The sequence below is a fragment of the Castor canadensis genome, chromosome 12 (assembly GCF_047511655.1).
Source record: "Castor canadensis chromosome 12, mCasCan1.hap1v2, whole genome shotgun sequence".
In the NCBI taxonomy this organism is placed as follows: Eukaryota; Metazoa; Chordata; class Mammalia; order Rodentia; family Castoridae; genus Castor; species Castor canadensis.
In genome coordinates this window covers 96,515,585-96,540,554 of record NC_133397.1, presented here as the reverse complement: position 1 = coordinate 96,540,554, position 24,970 = coordinate 96,515,585, and the positions used below count along the sequence as shown (strand labels likewise).

The 24,970-nt window shown below is 35.5% G+C and overlaps 1 protein-coding gene and 1 non-coding gene across 6 annotated transcripts in view; one reads left to right on the top strand and one right to left on the bottom strand.

Annotated features, from left to right (window-relative positions):
• Window positions 1-24,970, bottom strand: part of LOC109698368 (E3 SUMO-protein ligase RanBP2) — a 66,011-nt gene that overhangs the window by 2,420 nt on the left and 38,621 nt on the right. For 2 of the 5 annotated variants that reach the window (XM_020182517.2, XM_020182515.2), the window contains exons 18-27: window positions 24,300-24,435; window positions 21,013-21,107; window positions 15,391-20,179; window positions 14,614-14,691; window positions 13,276-13,446; window positions 12,529-12,621; window positions 11,732-11,910; window positions 4,814-5,018; window positions 3,400-3,501; window positions 1,259-1,404 (exon numbers count right to left, since the gene is read on the bottom strand). In XM_020182517.2, coding sequence (XP_020038106.2) covers window positions 1,259-1,404; window positions 3,400-3,501; window positions 4,814-5,018; window positions 11,732-11,910; window positions 12,529-12,621; window positions 13,276-13,446; window positions 14,614-14,691; window positions 15,391-20,179; window positions 21,013-21,107; window positions 24,300-24,435 — 5,994 coding nt within the window. The remainder of the gene's footprint in view (window positions 1-1,258; window positions 1,405-3,399; window positions 3,502-4,813; window positions 5,019-11,731; window positions 11,911-12,528; window positions 12,622-13,275; window positions 13,447-14,613; window positions 14,692-15,390; window positions 20,180-21,012; window positions 21,108-24,299; window positions 24,436-24,970) is intronic. The other 3 variants (XM_020182518.2, XM_074050545.1, XM_020182516.2) reach the window with 2 other exon arrangements.
• On the top strand, window positions 10,327-10,436 carry LOC141415255 (small nucleolar RNA SNORA69). The gene has a single exon (XR_012440249.1). It is a non-coding gene; the product is annotated as a small nucleolar RNA SNORA69 (small nucleolar RNA).

Here is a 24,970-nt window from a genome sequence, read left to right as displayed (position 1 = left end):
TTGCTCATGGCTGGCCTCAGATTGCGACTCTCCTACCTACAACCTCATGAAAATCTGGGATCACAGATGGCACGCACCTTGTTGGTTTGAGATGTGATCCTGCTAACTTTCTGCCCAGGCTGCCTAGAACCTCAATCCTCCCATTTTCCACCTCCTGAGTATGTAGGATTATAGGAATAATCCACCAGGCCCAGACAAGTGCTGGTACTTGAAGAGAACTACTAACTAAAGTTAGAAAGTCACAGGATAATCTCCCAAAAACATTCTTCCCAAAAACTGTACAAAATACTTTTTATAAAGGATTCTGGCAAGTTTGGTAATTGTTTTTTGTCCCCAGAATTATGTTATGAGAACAAAGTATATGATATTCTAACAACATATAAAAAAGCTATTTCTTTCCAACAATTGTATAAACAATTTACCAAGCGATATTTACATGAAAATTTCAAGATAAGGCTGAGGGTGTAGCTGAGTGGTAGGCCCTGTATTTAATTCCTAGCACTACACACACACGCATACACACACATACAAAGACAATTTATACTTAAAAGCAGGACATCTAACAAAGTGAACTACCATTTCAAATTGTAAATATTCTGAAAGTAATGCAGACGAACAACATCACAAAATCTATATCACATTTATTTTATGCGGAATTTATTCAGTGCCATTAAGTGTTTCTTCAGCTTCTTCTGGATATCTTCTTCTTCAGTGTAACCTCCTTTTCTGGTTTAGGAACAACTTGCTTCTTTGCAGTGAGGATCAGTTCAGTATGGCAGGGGGGAGCTCACATATGGGTTCATCTGACCCTGAGCTCATTTTAGAGACTTTGTGCACCAGGTTATGTTCAATGACCAGAGAATCTGCATCTAAACCTTTCAGTTCAGAATTACTGTCTGCACTTTTAAGCATGTGCAGCAAAAATTTAGCACTCTTTTTGAGTCACAGACCCTGTGCCCAGCTCCACTGTTGGCCTGGGCACACCTAACACTCCACCATTTTAAGACTAGAATGAAACATATCTTTCAGATATTTTGTGGCTTTTCACATATGCACACCCTTGATGGGGTGGGCAGTTTCTTGAGTGTTCTTAAAATGAACATGAATATTTGAACCTCTTGATTTGCATGATTTTGTGGAGTTTTCCAGGTCAAGAGAGTAGTGAACAATTTCACAGGTCACCTCAGGCCACTTACAGGAAGAGGAAGCTTAAATTAGAAAATAACTATTCATAAAATTCTTATTCCTTGACATTTACCTCTGGTAGTGAAACTATTGGTTCAAAATGGATGTCATCACTATGAACTACTTCTTCATCACTACCATCTTCCTCTTCACCAGCTTGATCCGTTGACTGTGCTCCAAACACAGTTGCTCCAGTATTTGCCCACTGGAAATTTTTATCTGTTGAATAAATTAGGATATTTAAACGTGGGATATATTTTTGCTAAGGTTTTTATTGAGCTCCTAGGTTACTTTATCAATGCATCTAATTTCCAACAATGTAACATATATTATCAAAAATGTTTAAAGTAGGACCAGGGTTAGTTCAGTAATACAGTACTTGCTTAGTATATGCAAGGCACTGGACTCCCAAAATAAATTAATTAAATACATACATCCAAACATACAGATATAAATGTTTTAAGTTAGCATTATTCTGACAATCTCAACTTACGTAGGAACAAAACTGCAAGAGCATTTAATAAGGTTAAATACTGTTGTTAACAAACGCAATCTACAGTGAACTAAATTAAGAATTCAACATAAAACATAAGAAAATCAGATAATCTGAAGCTAAATAAAAATAAAAATGAAATGGAGAACTGATAAAACCAAGAGCTACTTCATTGTAAAACTTTTCTGTCAAACTGTAAGAAAAAAATAAGCAAAACAAACAGAAATAAAAAGAACCTGGTAAATAATCACACCAAAAATGACCAGTGGTGATGAGGAGACTGAAGACTTACTCAGGCAAGGCTCCTGAGATGGCTAATTTTGACTGTCAACTTATTTGGATTAAGAGATGCCTAGGATATTTAGTAAAGCACATCTTTGAATGTTTCTTTGATGTTGCTTCCAGAAACAATTATATCATAAGGGTTCTGACCAAATGAATGGATTAGTCACTTTATGGATTCAAAATGTGACGGCATTACTGGGAAATGGTGAAAGGTTGGAGGTGAGACTTAGTTGGAGGTCACTGGGAATGTATCTTTGGGTGGCGCCCTCCCTGCTTCCTGTCTACCATGATGTGAACTTCTCTGTTCCACCACACCTTCACCACCATGATATACTGAACCCTCTGAAACCACAAGGCAAAATAAATCCTTATTCCTTTAAATTGTTTATTTTGGTCACAGTGACACAAAAACTTGACTAACTAACTTCCTTCCAGAGATATGTGAGCCTTGTCTGTTTCACACATTAGTGTATAATACTGATACAGTATTTCTAAAAGGTTAATAATTAGCCAGTACATCAATTTTCATTTGAGTTTTTTTTGGGGTGGGAGGAGGGCAGACAATTATACCCACTGTACTGGTGTATTTGCTCATTTACTACTCTCTTTGATTCCAAGGTATTTAGTATGTTAAAACAAAAATAAACTTGTTATCACTGAAGCCATATATTCTAAATGTAACATCGTATCTGAAAATAACTTCTAAAAGTTTAATGTGTTTCTGTGAGTAGCAGGAGCTGTGGAAAAGTATAAATTTGTGGAAGAGAGTAACAGTATTTTGAACTGCATTAATTATTTAAGCATATATTGTCAGGAAAACTTATTCTACAAATAAAACAACTTCTACAAGAATAATTTAAATGGTACTATAACCAAAAACATGAAAAAAATTATGAGAAAATATAAAGAACAGCCTTATGCTAGTAATCTTGAAACAAATAATGAACTATTTCTATAAAAACTATTTTACAGAAATGTTACCAAAATAGATTAAAAATAGAATCATTGATAAAATGAGAAAGTAGCTCAATTATAAACTTACTTTAGCATAATAAAATTAGTACAACCCTAATATTGAAATCCAACCTGCTTAAAAAAATGCAGATTCTTGAAATATTAACAAACAAATCTAAAAGTACATATAGTAAAAAAAAAAAAACAAGGTTCCCAAAGACAGGGTTATACAGAAACTAAAAATTAGATCTGTATTTCGTAACACAGAAATACAGTGTAAAACTATCAACATGGTTTACACTAAATTAAGAGAAAATTCTTATGGCTCTATTATTAGTAATAGGACAAGAACTCCTTCATTATTAAAACACTACATAAATGGGGGTAGCACTTTATTCAGCATCACAACACACAAGAACTGCTTCTTTCAGTTGTGTATGATTCTATGGTATGATAATTAAAATCTCTCCTTCTGATCTTACCTTTAGTACCAAAAGCGAAATCCCCAGAATTACTTGAAGCCAAGTCTGCAAATGACAGTCCTGTACTACTTCCAAATCCAAACGCAAATGTTTTGCTTTCTACTGACAAAGGAAAAGAAAAATTTACTATTTCATTTAAGACATATGGAACTAGAGTAGGGGGATAAAGGAGAATGGTGGAGGGGGAGAATTCAAGTATGATATATTTAATTATAATTTAATTATTGTAAGAATTTTTGTAAAGGCCACCACGTACCCCAACTCAGCACAACAGCAAAGGATTAAAAAAAAAAAGAATAGGACATCAAAGCTTTACCCAAGACCCAGAAAGAATAGAGGACTTTCCATACTACAGTGCGAAGGAGGGATGGGGATGGGAGGAGGAAGGTTGGTGTTAGCATCCACATTCTGGTAAATTACAAAATACCTCCAATACTGAGATTTATCAGTATCATTAAGTTTACAAAAGCTATAATGCTAGAAGTTGAGAGCTATCTATACTAAGCTAGATATAGAAGCTTAGTATAGAAAATATAAAGAACAGTCTTAGTTTTTGCTCTGTAAAATCTTCCACAACCTAAAACAAGAAACCAAAGGCAGGATTCTAGGAAACACCTGAATTTTTTGAAAAAAAAAAAAAGGGGGGTGGGGTGGGAGTTGTGCTATAAATAAGCTCATTAAAAACCAAATATGTCATTTGGTCATCACAAGTTTGGGGGTCTTGTCTGAATTCTACAATGAGTAGCTGCATAATTTCTGAAATTGCACAGTGTTCCTTTATCTAAAAATGTAGAGGTTTTAGGTATGAAGAAACCTTCCTCTTCTAGAAATTAAAACTCTAACATGCCTACAAATGTATTATTTGTGATTTATAAATAAGTAATGTATGTGATATATATGTAACAAAATTTACAGCGACACTTCCTCCACCTCAAAAAAATATTTAAATGAAAGAGATAGCAATAGTAAACATTAGTTACTATAATGGAATATTTATGTTTGTAAGCTTTGAAGCCAGTAGAGAAAAACATTTAAGCAGTATCATAAAAATTTTAAACCCCTATTATAATAATTCTATTTCATATATAATTAAAACACTCTGAATATGCTTAAATGATAATATAATAGAATATAATTCAAACAATAGGCAAGTAAAATCACTACCACCCAGAAAATTGCCATGCAAGCAAACTATTGTCTTTTATGCTCAGGCAAATAGGTCACAAATTAGTAATAAAAATATGTTTATTGTCTTTGCTGGTAAGACAGTAGGATTTTTCTGACTATTATGCTCCTTTACATACCTCAAAACTTTGTTTTTGAGTGAGTTTTTAGGATCTACCTCCAAAAATCTATCTTCAACATACAGGTATATCTTACATAATGTATGAGATAAACATATATCAAGTTTTACCTTGGCTAGTGGGTGCTGCATCAGTTTCCTTTCCAGTAGACAAATCTACAGGCTTGTCAGCAGCCTCAGAAGAAACACGTGGTAAGCTAGTAAGTATGGTGGTAGAATCAGATTCTTCAGACATACAGAAAAATGGTGTAGCCACTTCAGTCCCACCTGTGCACACACTACCAGCTGCACCACTTACTTTCTCACTTTGGGATTTCTGCAGAGGAAGGAACAAAATACTGTCATTAAATACTGATCTACAAAAAGGGCCATGTAATTTATTTCAAAAGAAACTGGGACTGATGGACAATGAATAAGCACACTTAATTCCACCTCTCCCCACATCTACACCTGGACACCTGAACTAAAACATACAAAGCAATTCTAAGATTCTGAAAAAGTGGATCAAGGTAGGAAGATCAAGTATCTTAGGAATGGAGGGATATTCTGGTAGTAGGATCCATATGGGAGTTTTCTGCCAACCCAATATCCCAGTATGAGAACTGTAGGAGATCAAAAAATTAAGAACTGCCAATGGTACAAACAAAAAAACTCCCAAGAAAAGCCAGTTTTCTTTTAACTGAAGACACTGAGCTAACAATCTCTTCCAAAAAGAAAGTATCAGACTCAGATGGTTTCACTGGTAAATTTCATCAAATATTTAAGAAACAACTGCCAAATTCTGCAACGTATCTCAGAAAACAGAAGCATAGGGAACATTTCCTAATCCATCCTATGAAGCCAACATTACCCTATTACCAAAATCATATAATGACATTACAACAAAGGAAAATTGTAGACTAGCTTTTTGTCATGAACACAGATGCAAAGATTCTCAACAAAATGTTACAAATCAGGAGCCAGGGGCAAAAGCTTAGTGGTAGAGCTTGTGCTTATCATGTGCAAAGTCCTGTTTTCACCCCCACATCAAGAAACAAACAAGTTCATATATCAAATCCAACAATATATAAAAATAATTATATACCACAGTCAAAAGGCATTTATTCCAGGGATGCAAGACTGGTTCTACATGTGAAAACCAGTTATAGTAATATATCACATGAAATTACTTAAAGAAGAAAAATGATAAGATCACTGTTAATAGTTACAAAAAAATCATTTTTGTAATATGGCAAGCCATTAACATCCATTAATGGTTAAAAACTCTCAGTAAACTAGGAATAGAGAACTTTTTAAAAAATGGTTTTAAAAAAAAAGGTCTACAAAAAAAAATTTATAGGCCAGGTACTATAATCATAACAACTCAGGAAGGGGAGATCAGGAGGACTGCAGTTCAAGGCCAGTCAAGACAAAAAGTTAGCAAGATTCCATCTCAATCTATAAGCCAGGCATAGAGAAGCAGGCCTGTGATCCAAGCCTCAAAGGGGGCCACAGGTAGGATGATTGTGGTCTAAGGCCAGACTGAGGCAAAAATGTGAGACTCTATCTGAAAAATAATTAAAGCAAAAAAGGGTTGGGGATGTGACTCAAATTGTGCAGCATCTGCACAGTAGGCACTAGTTCAAACCCCAGTACACCAAAAACAAAATTATAGGTAACATCATATTTAATAGTGAGAAACTAGCTTTGTCACTAACAATAAAGGCAAGGCAAGATGTGATCTCTACCATGTATGTATATTGAAGTTCAACATGACATAGTGGAAATCTAAAAACAAAATAAAGAAATAAAAGGTATAAAGAATGGGAAGGAAAAAATAAAAGTCATTGTTTACTGATGACACTGATTGTCTTATGTTTAAAAAAAAACTGCAAAGAATAAACACAAATCTCCTGGAACTGTTAAGCAATTCTAACAAGGATGCAAAATAAAAAATGAGTATACAGAGCTGGCAGACTAGTTCAAGTGGTAGAGTGCCTGCCTAGGAAGTATGAAGCCTTGAGTTCAAACCACAGTTTCACCAAAAAGGAAAAATGTCAATTACCTTCTCACATATCAACAATGAATAGTAGGAACTTGAAATTAAAAACAGTAATATTTATACTATTGCAAAAAAAAAAAAAACCACATAGGTATAAATCTAAAAATACATGAAACTATGTACACCTAATTTTGGAAAATTATAGAATTCTGATGAAAGAAATCACAGAAACAAAAAAATGCAAAGGTATTTCAGCTCTTCTCAACCTGATCTATAGAATCAACACAATTCCAATTAAACTTTCAGCAAGTTATTTTGTAGAAATGGAAAATCTAATTCTAAAAGGTCACATGGGCAGACAGAAGGTACAAAATGGACAATACAAACTGAAGAAGAGCAATCAGAGGACTAACACCATACAACCAGATGTGACATAAAGCTACAGTAATTAAGACAGTATGATATTGGTGAAAGAACAGGTAACGAGACGGTGGGCAAAAATAGAGAGCAGAGCCAGGCACCAGTGGCTCACGACTATAATCCTAGCTACTCAGGAGGCAGAGATCAGGAGGATCGAGATTCAAAGCCAGCCCGAGCAAATAGTGCACAAGACCCTATCTCAAAAAACCCTTCACAAAATAGGGCTGGCAGACTGGCTCAAGGTGAAGGCCCTGAGTTCAAAGTCCCAGTAACACACACACACACACACACACACACACACACGCACGCACGCACGCACGCACGCACGCACACACACACGCACGCACGCACGCACCCCCCAGAGAGCAGAATTAGACTCATACAAATACAGTCAAGTTATCCTTTTGTTTGGTGACACCAGGATTTGAACTCAGGGCCTTTCATTCACTAGGCATGTGCTCTACTACTTGAGCTACACTCCAAGAAGTCAGGTAATCTTTGACAAAGGAGCAAAGGCAATTCAATTTGTATTCATAAACAAATCTACAGACAAACATTAAACCTTTTACAAAAAATTCAAATTGTAAAATTTAGAACTGTAGAATTCATAAAATATGAGAGAGAAACTTAGGTGATGATCTCTTCCGATATCAAAAGGAAGATCTATGAAAGTTTAAAAATTGCTAATTAATTCAAATGCTGCTCTATAAAAGAGATTGTTGAGAATGAAGAGATAAGCCACACACTGCAGAAAATATCAGCGAAACACATATCTGATAAGCAACTTAAATCTAACATATACAAAGAACCATGGAAGCCAAAAGACAGTGCAGGAACAAAAACCGAAATGGTAAGTATCTGGATAAAGTATTGTTCATCTTTTAGAATCAAAAATATATTTGACAGCTGAAAGCAAAATGTGACAAATAAGATTTCTGATATCTCTAGATAAAACAAATGACAACTACCATCATAATGGAAGAGTGTTAAAAAAAAAAAAACCTGTATTGTCCTCTAATGCTTATGTATTTTACTTGAAATGGAAAAGGAGTAACTCTAATAGTTTCTGTAAAGTTTGAAATTTAAGAAGAATTCTGAAGAATATTCAAGTAATTCAAAAGTAAGCAGGAAAATGAAAACATTAATGAAAAATAGAAGGGACACACACAATTTTAAAAAATGATAAATTTAAGCCCAATCATATCATTAAATAAATGTAAATGGTCTAAACACCAATAAAAAGATTATCAGACTAGACTTAGAAACACAAGAGGTTGGAGATTTAGTTCAGTGGTAGAGAGCTTGCCTACCATGCATGAGGACCCAGTAGCAGAAAAATAAACAAACAAAAAAACTTAACAAAATGTTGCCTTAAAGAAAGTCAACCAAGAATTCTGTGTTCAGCAAAACTATCATTTAAAAACTGTAAGAGAGGCAGTGACACAGTTAGACAAGAGGAGAAAGTTGGGACCCACCTACAGTACCTCCCTCAAAAAAATGGTGAAAAAAAATTAAAAATCAGTCATTCAGTATGCCAAGCACACTTGCTCCTTCTGTGGCAAAACCAAGATGAAGAGATGGGCTATGAGGATCTAGCACTGAGAACAGTGGCTAGGGGTTGCTGGACCTAGAATACTACTTCTACAGTCACAGTCAAGTGGGCCATCATGGCACCAAAGGAAGTGAAATACCAATACAAGCTCTATCACTTGAGACAAGGCTAGCCTACAGTAAACAGGTTAATTGGGTTAATTTCTGAAACAAAAGAAATAACAATAGGCCTGACAAGTGGCTCAAGTGATAGAGTACCTGCCTGACAAGCATGAGGCCCTGAGTTCAAACTCCACGACCACCTAGAGAGAGAGAGAGAGAGAGAGAGAGAGAGAAATAAAGACATCCAAGATAAACAAAAACTAAAAGAAACTATGGTAAACCAGCCTTATCCATGGATTTATTACATGCATTAATAGATCTGTCCTACAAAAAAATGTTAAAGGAATCCATTACACTAAACTGAAAAGCACATAAATGGTAACTCCAATTCACAGAGATATAAAGACATTGAGCCAGGAGTGGTGGTGCATGCCTGTAATCCCAATACCCAGGAAGCAAAGGCTGGAAAGTTGCAAGTTCAAAGCCAGCCTGGGCTACTTAGTGAGACTCTGTCTCCAAAAAACAAAGGGGGATGGGGTGGGGGAAAGCATGTACATAATGATAACAATAACTGGGTTGGTAAGCTGTAATGTGTAAAGATGTATTTTACATGACAAGAATAGCAAACAAGAATGGAGAAAACTGATTTTGAAACAAAATCTCTGTACAATACTGAATTATGTTAAATGAATATTAATCCAAGCTTTACTATTTTAAGATGCTGAACAACAGAAAGCATACTCTTCTCAAGCATATAGGAGTTTTTAGAATGACAGAACATATGCTAGTCTATAAACAAGTCTTAAGAGATTTAAAAGTACTGAAGTTATAGGATTTCTTCTCATATGTAATATTTATAATATCTAGAAATTAACACACTACTAACCAATGGGTAAAAGAAGAAATTAACAAGGGAAAATAAAGCATACTTTGAAATGAAGAAAAATAAGTACCAAAGCTTATTTAGAATGCAGCCAGTAGTGGAATGCTTAGAGAAAAAAATTAAAGCTATAAACACATTAAAAAAGAAAGACCTTAAGGTGGAAGTTTTCCACCTTAAGAAGTTAGAAAAAGAACAATGTCCAAACTAATCAAGAGAAAGACAATGAGAATAGAAATAAGTGAAGTATTAAAAAAAGGAAAAAATTAACAAAGTGTAAGAAGCAAAAGCTGATAAGCATACAAATCCACAATTATGTCTGATAACACTCCTCTTAGTAACTGACAGAACAAGTAGAGAAAAAATGAGTAAGGATATATTAGATTTGAGCAACACAGTATCAAGAAATTTGACCCCACAGAAATAGACAATTGACATGTTCTTGTTAGGTGTACATGATACAGTTACTAAATTCACTAATTCACTAAATCTAAGAGCTGAAATTATTCAAAACATGTTCGTGGACCATAATGGAATTAAGCTACAAATCAATAATTGAATGATCACCTGGAAAGTCACCAAATATTTTTAAATGGCATATGACTGTCTAATGCATACATTAAAAAAGAACAAGGACAATTAAGTATTCTGAACTGAATCAAAGTAAAAATACCATATTAAAACTTGTGAAAAGCAAGTTGTAAGTACTGCCATTATACTGCTGAAAGAAAAATCATGTTGATTGTTTTTTATTTTTGCCTTTATCAGAGTAAAATCATGACAGTATGACATGGACAATTCAAGGACAAAAGAACACTTGTGAGATGTAGCTAAACAGTGCCTAAAGGGAAACATTACATTCCATATTTCTATTAGAAATGAAGAATGTTCTTAAATCTACAATTTAATTTCCCACTTTAAGAAATTAGAAAAAGAGCAAAATGAACTCTAAGAAGGAAATAATAAGGAGCAGAAATCAGTGAAATTCAAGAAAGTCAAAATCTGTTTCTACGAGGGAAAAAAAATGAACCAAAATTTGTATCCACTGGGGGAATTGCAGGGGAACATGCATGCGTGCGCCTGCACACAAGCACACATACACAATAATCATGAAATTCATAAACCTTTAATCATATCAAACAAGTAATAGCAGGAAGAGAAAATAGGATACTTCAATACTAAACCTACAAATACTAAAAAATTAATAAAGAATTATAAGGAACAACTCTACAAATGGAAGTCCTAAAACTTACCTACTGTCCTTGTGTTTTAGGTAGGCCTACATTTTATCTCCATGTTTCAGAAAAAATAGCACTCATCTTGGCAAGCTTTGGGGTAATAGATCCAGGCAGAATCCAGTATTTCTATTAATTAGGGGTTGCTAGACTACATGACCATATGTTGTCTCCCGTTCTCAGAAAGTATAGACCCAAGATGAGAAGCATCATTTTAAGTCTTCATTCCCATTTTCAGGGTGGGAAGCAGAAAATGTTTCCCTTCTTTCCCTATGTTTCCCTCCTGGAATGCTATTCATTGTGGATCTTAAGTTCCTGTGATTTGCAGGGTACTGCAATGCTGTCCTCCAATGACATCAAAAAAATTTATGCAAACTAAACCCAAATGCATATAAAAATAGTATACCGTAACAGAGTGAGGTTTATCCCAGGAATGCAACACTGGTTTGCTAAACATTCAAAGAAGTCATTATCATTCACAGATTTAATCAAAAGATCCACATATGACAGTGACAACAGATGGAATAAGATGACTTGACAAAATTCAATTTAATTTAATTAAAGATAAAAACTCTTAAAAACTCTGGGTGATTATATATTGGTGTAGGTTCACTAACAATTATCATTGAACAGGAACAATTTTAACTCTCCACAGAAATTTTAGAACCAGCTTGTTATATGTACAAAGATGCTGAGAGTTTTGACTGGTGTTATCTTAAATCTACAGCTCAATTTTGGGAAATCTGACATTCTATTTGAATGTTTCAATCCATGAATAGTATACCACTCTATTTACTTAGATCTTCTAATCCATTTGCTAGCCCTACCCTTAATTACCAAAACAATGGAGACATTCTTACCTGAGCTTCCTGAACTTTTTGAAGTTCTGACTGAAAGTCTTCCCCATTTCCATTGTCCTCATCAGTATCACTGCACACACCACAAAAAAATGTAGGTGGAAGCTTTAATGTATCTGCTTTAGCTTTCTCTTCAACTGTAGGCTTCTTTTCCCAAACAATGACACATTCTTTCTCATTATCTGAAAAATCCAAACGCAATCCAAAGAAAAGAAAAATTCAGATGAAGCAGCAGCAATGGTCAGCTTTGAAGGTCCTCAATGTAATCTACAGAACCAAATAAAAGTTCTGCAAATGCTAATGGAGACCAAGGACCACCAAAAGACCAGTGCTTTCCAACTAATGTTACTTCTAGGTTTTTATCAATACTAGGGGGGTTGAACTTAAGCGTTTCCCACTTGCTAGGCAGGATTTTTTTTGTTTTGTTTTGTTTTTGCTTTAGTTATATTTGGGGTAGGGTTTTGCTTTTGGCCCGGACTGGCCTGACTGCAATTCTCCTACCTATGACTCCTGTGTAGCTGGGATTAAAGAAGTACACAGCTAACCCAGCTTGTTTACTGAATGGGGTTCTTGCTAACTATCTGCCCAGGCTGTCTTCGGACCATGGTCCTCCTGATTTCCGTCTCTTGAACAGCTAGAATTATAGATGTGTGACACCATGCCCTGTACTCAACTAACATTATTTTGCAATATTCTAAATCACCATGGGTGTACTGTATAAATAAAACTGATACTTATAGAAGTGATCATTTTAAATAGAAGATTCGTTTAAAAACAAGTAGTTATTTAAAACAACATACCTGCTAGATTTTCTTCCAATGGCCTAGATTTTTCTGAGTCACTCAGATAGAGCTTTCCATTAAGTTTCTTGACAGCTGTTTCAAAATCTTCATCTTAAAGTACAATTGATTTGTATTAGATAAAATTATTTTAGTGAGTTTTGAGGGATTTCCTAACCACAAACCTGGGGATCATTTCCAACTTCACTTTCCTTTACTCTCCATGTCCACACAGCTGACCCCTTTGCCAGTTCCAGACCTCAATCTCCTCCTGTTAGACCTGTTAGAGCTTTACTTGTGCTCTCCTGATTGTGTGCTGCTCTGCTATCATTTCTGCACAGCTTCCAACCTCCCACAACCAAATATTCTATATACTGTCTTTTATTGAGACTTTCTGAGCATGTGTAAAAGTGTCCTACTTAATAACTCTGATATGGTATATAAGTTGTTCCATCAATGAACTCTGTATGCCTTATCTCCCTCCCCACAGCTTTAAGACTTCTGGAAAATTATGATTGCTTTCAATTCACTCCAAACATCTGCTTGACACAATAGCCATTCAAAAAAAAAAAAAAAAAAAAAAGGCTTCGTTAATGACTGCCATTCTTCTACACATTACATAGAATGTTTTTACATATACATTTAGAGAAAATATCCACCTGTAAGGATATTAGTGATAAGTTCTAAAAATCAAGATTTAAAATTTAAAATATTCCCAATTACTAAGATTAAGCAGCACAGAGTAGTTTTAAATAACAGAAGATTTACCATCTTCTTCTTCGCTAACATAATCTGGTCTATTCTTATAACAGAAGAAAGTTGGAGGAAGTCTAAGTTTGGTGGCAAGGGCTTTTTGCTCAGGAGTTGGAGTTAGTTCATATACAATGAGAACATCATCATCATCTGAAGGAGGATCTTCAAGTTTTTTCTTCTCTTTTGCTGTAAGACAAGTAAAAAAAATTGATAAAGACAAGTTGACAGCAATAGCCTAACTGAAAATAGACTATGGAACTTATATATCAGTTAAAACAGCACACTGAAAAACACACATACTTTGGTACAAACCAAGCTCTATAATAATCATAAATTAGAATTATCAACCTCATTTAATGTTCTATCAAAACCAACAGAGGACAAAGAATCCATTTAAAACCATAAATAAATAAATCCTGCTCTTATTTACTAGTTTACTAGTTACTGAAAACAATTATAGCTAATTTCTAACATTTAAAAAGTAACTGTCATAATCACATTTGGTATACTAAACAAGAAATATCCATGCATCTGCAACAACTTAAAAAAACCTTAAAGAAATCATAAGCAAAAACTAGTTCACTAATGAAACTAACCCAGAGCCAACCTTGATTAGTTCCTGTAAGAAGAGTTAACTACCAAGGATGACCAGTGATTTGAGTTGCATACAGGTTTGCATATTTCCAAGTGTGAGTATATAAAATTAAGCAAAAATGTCATCTTATGGGTAATACTGTTTAAGAAAATGTCTATGGTGTTAACATCCTTCTCCACTCTACTTCTCCCTATTCCCCACCAATGAAAAGGGCAAAAAGATTTCTATATGAAATCTGTTCTGGTCTATAAAGAATTTCTTACTAAAGGAACTGATAAAGTAAGCCAATTATGAACCATGCTATGTACCAACTGGTACTAGGGAAACATTCCCTAGAGCCACACTGTCCAATACTTTCAAATATAATACTTTTCTAAACCACATACAAAAGGAAATCCCTGAAGAAACCCCTATTGTATACATGCTGCTTCTATCACATTTGAGTACTGGCAGACATTAGCAGCTAAAGACAAAGGTTAGATAAAACATAGGTCTTCATTAAGCAAACTTGAAAATAATAAAGCAACAAAGTATAATGCAGCAAAAAGAAAAACGAGCAATAGTGAGAAAAACAATAGCATACATTTTTAACAGTAGTATTAACGGGTGTTACACTACCAGTCAAAAGGTACATTGCTTAAAATGGCATCCTTTAACATGCATATTGCAGTGTTACGTACTTAATTTCATACAGCCAGTTACTTTGCTAAGGACTACCAGCTGCTAGTCATCTCATCCTGAGAATACTAGCTCTATACCTTTGCTCTCAGGCTGTGAGGAAGGGGTGCTGGTCCAAAAGGCCATTGGATTAGATTTAAAAAGACTAAAATTAAACCCTAGAAAATAAAGAGTATTTCATTTTTTAACATCTTGGGAAACAAAAATGCATGTTATTTTAATATATAAAAAGCCAGAGTCCTCAATGTATACCAATCTGGTTGTGTTAGATATTCATTTATAATCATGGTTTCATTCTTTGCTCATGTAACAAATGGTGGCGAGACTAACTCTTATAAGTACAAACATCTCAATACCATATGGTTTGAGTGACAAGAAAGTAAGATTGAAATACTGACACTGAAAGACTCAAGTTAATGCTTACAATTCAAGTATAAGAGTTTGTATTGTATTGGGCTCTTTTGCTCTGCCTTCTCATGATGTAAGTATCTTCCAAACTAAATAACTTACCCATATCTCTTAGGGAGAAAAAAGTCTGCTCAAATATTTTTTCAATGCTCATATATCCAGAAGTCTGTAATTCAACTTTTGAATAAAACATTAGTATCCTAATAAAGCATCTCCTTCAAGATGAACATTAAGCTGGTCGCCAGTGGCTCACGCCTACAATCCTATCTACTCAGGAGGCAGAGATCAGGAGGATTTGCCAGCCTGGGCAAATAGTTCAGGAGACCCTATCTCGAAAATACTCACAAAATGTGCTGGTGGAGTGGCTCAAGGTGAAGTCCCCAGTACCACAAAAAGAAAAATTAAAACAAAAGAAAAACTGTGCTTAATTCTAAAGACTAAACACTTACCCTTTTCTGGTGTTTTAAAAATATAATTAATTGAAGAGTCTTCCTTAGGAAGGGAAACAAAGAGATTTTTGACTTTGCCATCTGCAGGTTGTTTGGTATCAGAGGTCTGTGACAGTTCACATTTGTTAGGTTCCACTTTTCTTTCGGATCCACTCTGGACTACTGAAACAGTTTCACTACTATTATTTTTCAGAGGTGCATTAAAACTAAATCCAAACAAAGACCCAGTGGCTGAACTGTTGCCAAATGCAAATGGCTTTGATTTTTCGCTACTAAAAATGCTTTTAACAGACTCTGAGCCAAATACAAACTTTGGAGGAGAAACCACTGCTTTCGGTGTTGTCTCAGATGTGCTAGACACTTCGCCAACTTCTGAAGTTGTATCTGCTCCATCATCACCCTGAATTAAATCTGTCCTCTCTCTTGTGGTTTCTTCTAAAACAGCTACAGCAATTTTGCCACATGGTGACTCTCTAGGAGTGCTTGAATTAGAAACATGAGGTGTTATCAAAGAATCTTTTTCCTGGGCTGTTTTTGCTTCATCAAAAATTTTCTTAAAAGAGTCTGCAACATCCTGTAGTTTAAAACGTACAGCTAAATGTTCTACTTTTCTTTCCCCATCTGCAAAATCACATGCAGTCCACACCCACACTCTTTCGGTCCCTCTCATATTTTGCAAAGTCATGTCTGGAGTTATTCTGTGATTGGCACAAAGTTTTAATACCTGGTCTCTTCTCATCACTATGCGAACTTGCTTATTATCATAATTCTGTAAGATCTTTATATCACCAATGCCCCTTTCCTTCCACTGACCAACATCTTTATCATATCTATAAAGTTTTGCTCTGTGACTAAAAACAACTTGTTCATTTTCCTCACCACTAGATACTTCAACTAGATCAGGTAAAGGTACAACAGGTTCAAAGTACTGTCCATCTCGCTCTTCTTCTTGAGTAACATCAGATTCCTCATCAGTGCCAACTGAAGTTCCACTCTGATTCAACTTGGCAGGAGATTTAGATGGACTCAAAGCAGATTTAAAACTGAAGTTAAATCCTGTTGTTGACTCACCAAAGCGGAAGAGGTTTTTTCTCACAGGGCTGCTTGCCAATGGGGAAGCATGTACTGAGTTACTGCTTACGCTGTCATCCAAAGCATCTTCCCTTAAGTCATAGTTATCCCATTCTAAGGTGGGCCCAGTGTTTTCAGGATTTGGCTTGATTGTTGTGTCTGAAGTACTGGCACTGCCTGCACCTGGGCTCTTGCTGTCTTCATCAGTGACTTTTGTTTGATCATTTGTCAAAAACGTTTTAAAATCTTTCAGTCCACTCTTCATTTCCTCAGCTCTCTGTATTAACTTGGCAGCTCTGCCAGTATCAACAAGTTTATGGGGAGTTTGAAGTGGAATATCTAATAAAAGTCGCTGGCATTCTTCAAATTTCTGCTTGAATTCTTCAGCTAGCTCTGGTGTTTTAAATTTTGCTGCCAGCTGCTCCAATTTGGCATCACCATCAGAGAAATCACTAGCTAGCCACATCCATGCTCTATCTGATCCAGAAAGTGGCTTTAGGTTCATTGTAGTCGTTATCCAATGATTGGCACACACTTTTAGTACTTGCTCTCTTCGCATCAGCATTCTTAGCTTGCCATTGACTTCATTTTTGAGGATTTTTAAGTTCCCCAAGCCCCTTTCTTTCCACTGACTTATCTCAGCATCAAATCTAAATAATTTCACCCGCTGTGAATATAGAACTTTTTCATCTTCTTCTCCTGTCACAAGTTCTACTTTTTCAGGCATTTGTACTACTGGTTCAAAATGGATATCATCACTGTCCTCAGTCTTATAGGCATCATCATCTTTCTCAAGATCAGCAGAAGAGTTAGCTTTCTCAGTCATTCTCCCACTTTGTGATGAAAACAATTTTTCTCCTGCTCCTGAAAATCCCTTGAAATTAGGATCTTTCTTGCCAAATTGAAATCCATCTCCAGAAGATGATTTTGCAAGATCTGCAAATGTAGAAGTATTACTTGTTTGACCAAAAATCACACAACTACCATTCTTCTGGCTACTAACATCGTGGAAACCAGTGTCACTTTCAAGGGGTTTTTCACTCTTCTCTTGATTTTCCTGTTCCTGAATGCCAAATTTAAAACCATCAGCAGATACAGGAATGGAAAAACTAAATCCTTCTTTTATTGACTTAAATTCTGTATTAGAAGAACCCTGAAATGTAAATGAAGGTATACTATCTTGATCCACATGCCCGAATTTAAAACCCTGTTCTGTAATTCCAAATTTAAAAGTTTTTTCTGGAAAAGTACTTTTAAATCCTGTTCCCACCTGACTTCCAGAAGATTCATTTAACTTTGTTTTTGAACCCACTGTGAAAGCTGAAGGAGCTTCTGCAGTAGGTTTATGAGTTGGTTTGGAGGCATCACAAGCCACACACTTTAAGGAAGAACTCTCATTTTGTACAACGCCAACATTAGGATCCCACTGTCCTTCCTTTTTGGTGAACATTCCTTCAAATCCATTCTTTGGAGACTTGTTTGTCTCTGAAGAGGCAGGTTCTGGAACAGCAGATGTAGGCTGATTCTGTTTGTTTGGATTCTGACAAGCAATACATTGGGTAGCACTTGCTTCATTTCGCACTAAACAAAAACTGCAATCCCACTGTCCTTCTTTCTTGGTGAACATTCCCTCGAATCCACTCTTTGGAGACTTGCTTATCTCTGAAGTACCAAACAAGAAGGAAGTAGGAGCTGGAACACCTGAAGATGGAATTGGTTTAGTGGGATTCTGACAAGCAACACATTTTGTAGCATTTGCTTCATTTCTCACTGAACATGAAGTGCAATCCCACTGTCCTTCCTTTTTAGCAAACATGTCCTCGAATCCACTCTTTGCAGTTTTACTGATCTCTGAAATGCCAAACTTAAAAGAAGAAGATGCTGAAACAGAAGTAGTAGGTAGACTCTGTTTTCTTGGATTCTGACAAGCAACGCATTTTGTAGTACTTCCTTCATTTCGTACCGAGCATACACTGCACTCCAATTGCCCTTCCTTTGTAGAAAAAGCAGATCTGAAGTCACTGTTAACAGACTTAGGAAGATCCCCCTGGCCAAATTTAAAAGAAGCTTGAGCAAATGAAGACCCACTTTTGTTAGCAGACTTTGTGTTTTGACATGCCATGCACGTAGATACAGTAGGCTCATTTCTTACTGAACAAGTACTGCAATCCCAGTGACCTTCTTTCTTTGGTGTCATCAATGCAAATCTATCTTGAGTAGTTTCTGGGCCAGTAATAGGAACAGAACCAGTTTCTACTAATGGTGGTCCTAGGAGCTCTTTACTGCTTGGGTTTAGATTTTGGCATGATACACATTTCTTAGCACTTGCAGTATTCCTCAATGAGCAGCTGCTACAATGCCAAGACCCTTCTTTCTTTGCAAGATGAAATTCAAAATTCCTATTTCCAGCATCAGATTTACAAATATCCTTGTCATCATGGCTTGCGGATTCTTTCACAATTCTGATAGCCTGACTGGGTGTGGCTACATTTGTTCCTGAGGCTTTCAAAATGCTCTGGGCCTCTTCAAATTTGCACTTAAAAAGTGCTGCTTCCTCAGGAGTTTTGAATCTAATAGCAAGCTGTTCTGGTTTTGGTAATTCATCTGCATAATCAAGAGCATGCCATACAAAAGATCTGTCTGATCCAGCATTTGGTGTCAGTTTCATATCCGGACTGATATAATGATTTGCACAGATCTTCAATACTTGTTCTCGTCTCATTAGAAGGCGAATTTTACCAGATGTTTTATGCCTTAGTATTTTTACATTGCCTATCCCACGTTCCTTCCATTCTTTGGATTCTCCATCAAAGCGAAACAATTTTGCACGATTGCAAAAGAATTCTTCTTCATCTTCTTCACCTGTTTTTACTTCAATCTTATCAGGAAGAGGTACCACAGGTTCAAAATGAGGGCCATCATCATCATCATCTCCATGGGCACTTCCTCCATCTGTTTCATGATTCTTATTTGCCAGCTCTGGAGCAGGTGTTCCAAATATAGATTTCCCAGGACCATGGAAAGTAAACATATCATCACTTCGACGAAAACCAGAATTCTTTTGCTGGTTTGGCCCCATGTTTTCTCCAAATGAGATCCCAGACACATTTTTGCTTCCAAAATTGAATGTATTTCGAGGCCCAGTGGTTTGACTGGGAATTGGTTTTGGTCCACTATTGCCATCTCCTTGCAAAGGTTTATCTGAAGTCAGGAGACCTAAAAGGCTTTCACTATTACTATAAGCTGTAGGAGGGGGCTGTGTCACAACCTGAGGTGAAGAAAATGTGAAGTCACCATCATTTGATTTGAAATTAGAGTTAAATTTAAAAGGAGTTGGCTGTGCTGTGTGTGCTGATGTTGGCAAAGATGGTCTTATTCCTTCACCCGGCATGGCCTGAACAAAATTAGTTTTTCCAAATTCTATAACCTTAGATTCTGCAGATCTTGAAGCATGAGCTACAACTGGAGGTTTTGTGAAATATCCTGGTTCTGGTAATGGTGGATTTGTACTTGTCTGTTGAACATTATAATTAAAGTAATCGTCACCCCTGGGTGACAGAATTCCTGTTGCAGGAGACTCAAAACGCAATGGAGGACCATACAGTTCCTGAGAGAACATACAAGCAGATGAGCTTTGCACTGGTGGTGTGTGCATCTGTTGTGAATAGGCATAAATATGCTGTTGTGGTGGAAGCCTATTCATGCCATAAACTGGACCCTAAAAGAAAAAAAGTAAAACATTTTGTAGATTGCCTACAAAACCACAAAGAACTAGATACAAATAAATTCTCAAAAACCTCAAACATGAGTATTACTAGATAAAGGTTATCAGTAAGGTACATAGCACATCATTAAGAGAAGGCAACATTACTACAAAGACACTTACATATACACTTAGCATATAATGAAAATTAATGAAAGAGCATCTTAAAAATCTATGCCTACAATAAATAAATATATTCTAAATTCTTAAACAATCATCAAAAGGTATTAATAGTAATTATAATGATTAAGACTAATATTTACTGAGCATTTATTAATGTATCAACTCAAACATTTTGAGGATTATTAATATCCTCAAAAACTCTATTAACGTAACATTATCATCATTTTACATATGAGGCATATGGTGTATAGACAAGTTAAGAAACTTGCCTATGTTCAAAATAAGCAAGGGTCTATCTAAATGCACCCCAATCCTCAGTTCTCAAAAGCCCTCACATTCAACTGTAATACCAGGTCATAATAAACATATACTAAATGCACCAGGCCTAGAAGCCTTGTTCAGCAAGGACATTCTATTTCTGTCAAACACACTCATAAAGGCCCCAACACTACCACTACTCCCATTTTAAAAAATAAACATTTACATTAATTGTTAACACAAAAATAAGGTGACGAAGGAGCATTTAACTTCTGTATCTGAAAAATGCCTGCATCTGGAAGGATATATAAGTTTTAATATTGAACTACTCTCTTGAGTTTCTTTAAAGGAAGCCTAAGCAATCAAAAGTAAAATAGTAATAAATGTATAAGTCATCACTTTGTTACCTTTGTGGGAGTAACATTAGCTGCTGGTCTTAGAAGATACTGGGAATTATATGCTGGTGACTGACTATAATATACTGAAGGACTAGTAGTTGCAACTAAAAAAAAAGGGAGGGGAGGGGGAGATAAGAAAACACTGTTAAAGTCTATACTACAGTTACAGACTGTCTAGGCAAGAGTTATAAAATATAATATAGAAATCAAAGAAAGATTTCACTACACAGATTTTTAATAATTTCCACATACTATTAAGGAAATTACCAAATAACAAACTAGGAAGAAAAAAACTGCGAAATATGACATGAAAACCAAGAAATTACCACTACATGGTCAGCAAGAACAAATGCTTAACAAACATAAAAGAACCAAGAAGAAAGTAAACAGTCCATTTCCAAGAAAATAGCCATGCTAAACACTGGAAATATAATAGTCCCAAAGGATTTAGGAACCAAAATGCATCTAATGGCCCTTAAAGCCATGTTGAAGTAAGCCTTGAAAATCTATAGAAGGACAAGACTCTACATTTTGTAAACTCAAGCTACTAATGAGAATGTATGGGTAAAAATGACCTGACAAATTCATAAAAAAGACCTCACATGTAACATAAGATGTGTTCCTTGGCTTAAAACACACACACTCATGTTAATGTATAGTCTCTATGTTCCATCTGTTTTGTGAGTTTTATGAGGAAATCGAACAACTAAAAGGTACTCATACTGATGGCAAAACGAGTCAAGTGCTTGGTTTGATGACAGTTTTACCAGAAAACTAAACAATCAAAAGACCATTTATGCCTGTACATTAACGAAGAAATAGAATTGTGACCCAAGAGGTGCCATTTTGAAAAAACACTGAAAAAGGGTAATCAGAAGTCCAAGTTTAAATCTGAAAACCTAACAGAAATATATTGGGGATAAAGGCAAAACTGAGTTTTTTAAATGCTGGAGGAGGCTCAGTGGTAGAGCACTGCCTAGAATGAGGGAGGCCCTGGATTCAATCCTCAGCACAAAAACAGGCTACAATAAAAAAGGATAAAAGGAAATATAAAAATTAAATTAAGATGCCCAACACTCCTGGAAATGTGTATACAGGGTGACTTAAGCAGATACTATTAAGAATATTTAATTTCAAAAATGCTCAGAACTTCTAAAGTAATGCTTAAAAACACAGGCTAAGTCATCAATACACAACATAGTGATAATCTCAAAAAATATTTTATGTATAGGAAGATGAAAAAATCAAAAGGAAATGCTCCAAAATTGTTAGTAATACTGTATGTGACAGGATTTAGTTTTCCTTACTCTGTTCACATCTAACTATTTCCTATAAGCTTAATAATCTATCCTCAAACACTTTATTTTTAAAAGACAAAAATCACATCTTGGTCTACATTTTTTACTCATGCTAAAAGTAAAAACTCTATGAACACAGTAGCAAAAATTAGGAGACCTGGGCTGTTTCCCTTTCAGCGCTACAAAGTTACTTTGTGACCTTGCCACTGAACATTTGGAGTCTTCATTTTTCTAAACTGTAAAGCCAGGATATGCTGCTTCTTGCAACACTAAAATGAGATACTGTGAATACTGTGTTTATATGCTTGTATGACACCAAGAGACCCTATATGCCTCTACAAAGAAGAAATGGAAATTGTGACCCAAGAGATGCCAAATGACTGCACAAGGCACTGAGAGTCCTAAAAAAGGTTAGCTAGTCCAGATTGCCTTTATATAAGGCTCTAGACAATGAACTGCGGTTTTAAGTAACCAAGGTCTAAGCTCTAAATATATATTTATCATTGTGACAGTAAGTTTGACTTCATAAAGATTATCTTATTTGCTTGCATTTAAAAGACGCTGTCACAAGAAGACAGTGGAGTTGCTTTAAGTATGGTTCTATGAACCTTCAATATAAACTGTACCTTCTCATTCTTGGAACAAAAAGTATTTCAGATTTCAGAATATTGCATTAGACAGAGGGAGATGTCTTCGGAATGGAATGCAAGAAAACACGAAATTCATTCATGTTTCATAAATGCCTTTAATGTAAAGCATGAAGTTTTTTTGTGTTTGAGACAGGATCTTGCTGTGTAGCCTAAGCTGGCCTCAAACTTACAATCCTCCTGCCTCAGCTTCCCAAGTGCTGTGATTACAGTGTATGCCACATGCCTGGATCTAGTCTAAACACAATTTTAGATAGTTATTTTTAGCAGACCTATATTTTGACCACGACCTATCATATGTTGTAACGTGTAGAATTCTCCACCATGTCAGCACTCAAAAAGTTTCAGATTTTGGAGCATTTCAGATTTTCAGCATAGGGGTAGCTCAACCTATACTAGTTCAGGAGTTTGTCTCATGTAAAAAGAAATCTAATTATCACTTCTGGCTGCCTGGAGGCAATGTATCATATAGTAGCAAGTGGTCTTTGAGTTAAAATAGTGGGGTTTAAATACCAGTTCTATCAGTAATGAGCAGTATACTAATAATGGACAAGTTACCTAACCTTTCTAAACCCTTTTCTTCATCTATAAAATTGGAATTAGTAATGGTACTTAACACACTGAGTTACTGTAATTAAATAAAATTACATATTCAAAGTACTTCTGCATATAGCCAACCCACAGTAAACACTATCAAGTAACCTTGGTTCACTAGGTATTTGCTGTCCACTGTAATAAATGCCTAAGACATCACCACACCTACTTGTGTGTACCTCCACATTTCAGAAGTTAACTTACACAGCTAGGACAGCACAACTTAAAAACCCACCATAGTTTTCTACCTTCTGTCATGATATTTCAAAATAAGTAAGATTTCCTATTAATGTCCTACCTCTCTATCACCAAGATAACTTCACAAACATTTAAGTTCTTAATTAGGCACCTGTTAGTGAATAACTATATTGGTTAACATGTTTCAATTAAAGGGATAATGCTGTCCAGATTCAGCTTATCTGAAATGTACATTATGCCTTACTATACATGGGAACAGATTATGGTTTGTTTTGCTTCTGCTTGGACATATAAAATGTTCAGTAACATAAATATAGCTTTTTATATAAAATAGTAGACCTATGTTGACATGTACCTAAAGAACATATGGACAAGGTAATTTCACAAGTTTTACTTGTTTATTTATTTATCTATTTAAATGAGGGGGAAAGAGGTAGGGGCTATAGTCTTTAACACTTTAACATTCATGAAGCCTTGAATTTGACTTCCAAAAGTGTGAAGGGGGTAGGGGGAATAGTAATTTTACAAAATTCTGGGAATTATCCAGTTGCCAACTCACCAGTTAGTGGAGCCCCATGAAAAGGCTGTGATCCTTGATATCCATCAGGCACTGGGTCTGGTCCATAATTCTCTGTGGGCCAACGATGAGGGGATGCTGAGTTACTGCTATTTAGTTTCAACTCCTGCATTTCTTTCTATTGGAAGAAAAAAATAATTTTAAATATTTTATATCATGCCAGAAACACGGTCAGGGAAATTTTAGTAAGTATTTTAAATCTGAGTATCTGATGATGTCTTTAAGAGGTTCTGTTTTCCAATGAAATCTAGCTATCAAATACATAATATTTAATTTGTTAAAATTCATCTACCACCATCCCTTCATTCTTTAGTACCACCTACCAATATATTCACTAACTCTAACCTAAATAACTGAGTGACTTCTAAATCTCAGCTCCACTTCCATTCTGCACTTGCTTTAATTAGTCTGCCAGGATTTCCTTTTCACAGCAATGTATTTTTCAGGACATGTGGACTACTCAACATTCAAAATCATCTCTTGAAGCTTTTCCACAGGTGAGATAACAAACTACTACTAATTCTCAAGATGACCAAATGTCCCACTAGCAAGGGAAAAAAAAAAAAAAAACCTAATAATCTGCTCAGAATTTATGATGTAGTAATGTTTTAGGCACTATATTTAAGCACACTGTCAGGTAAGCAACATAACTC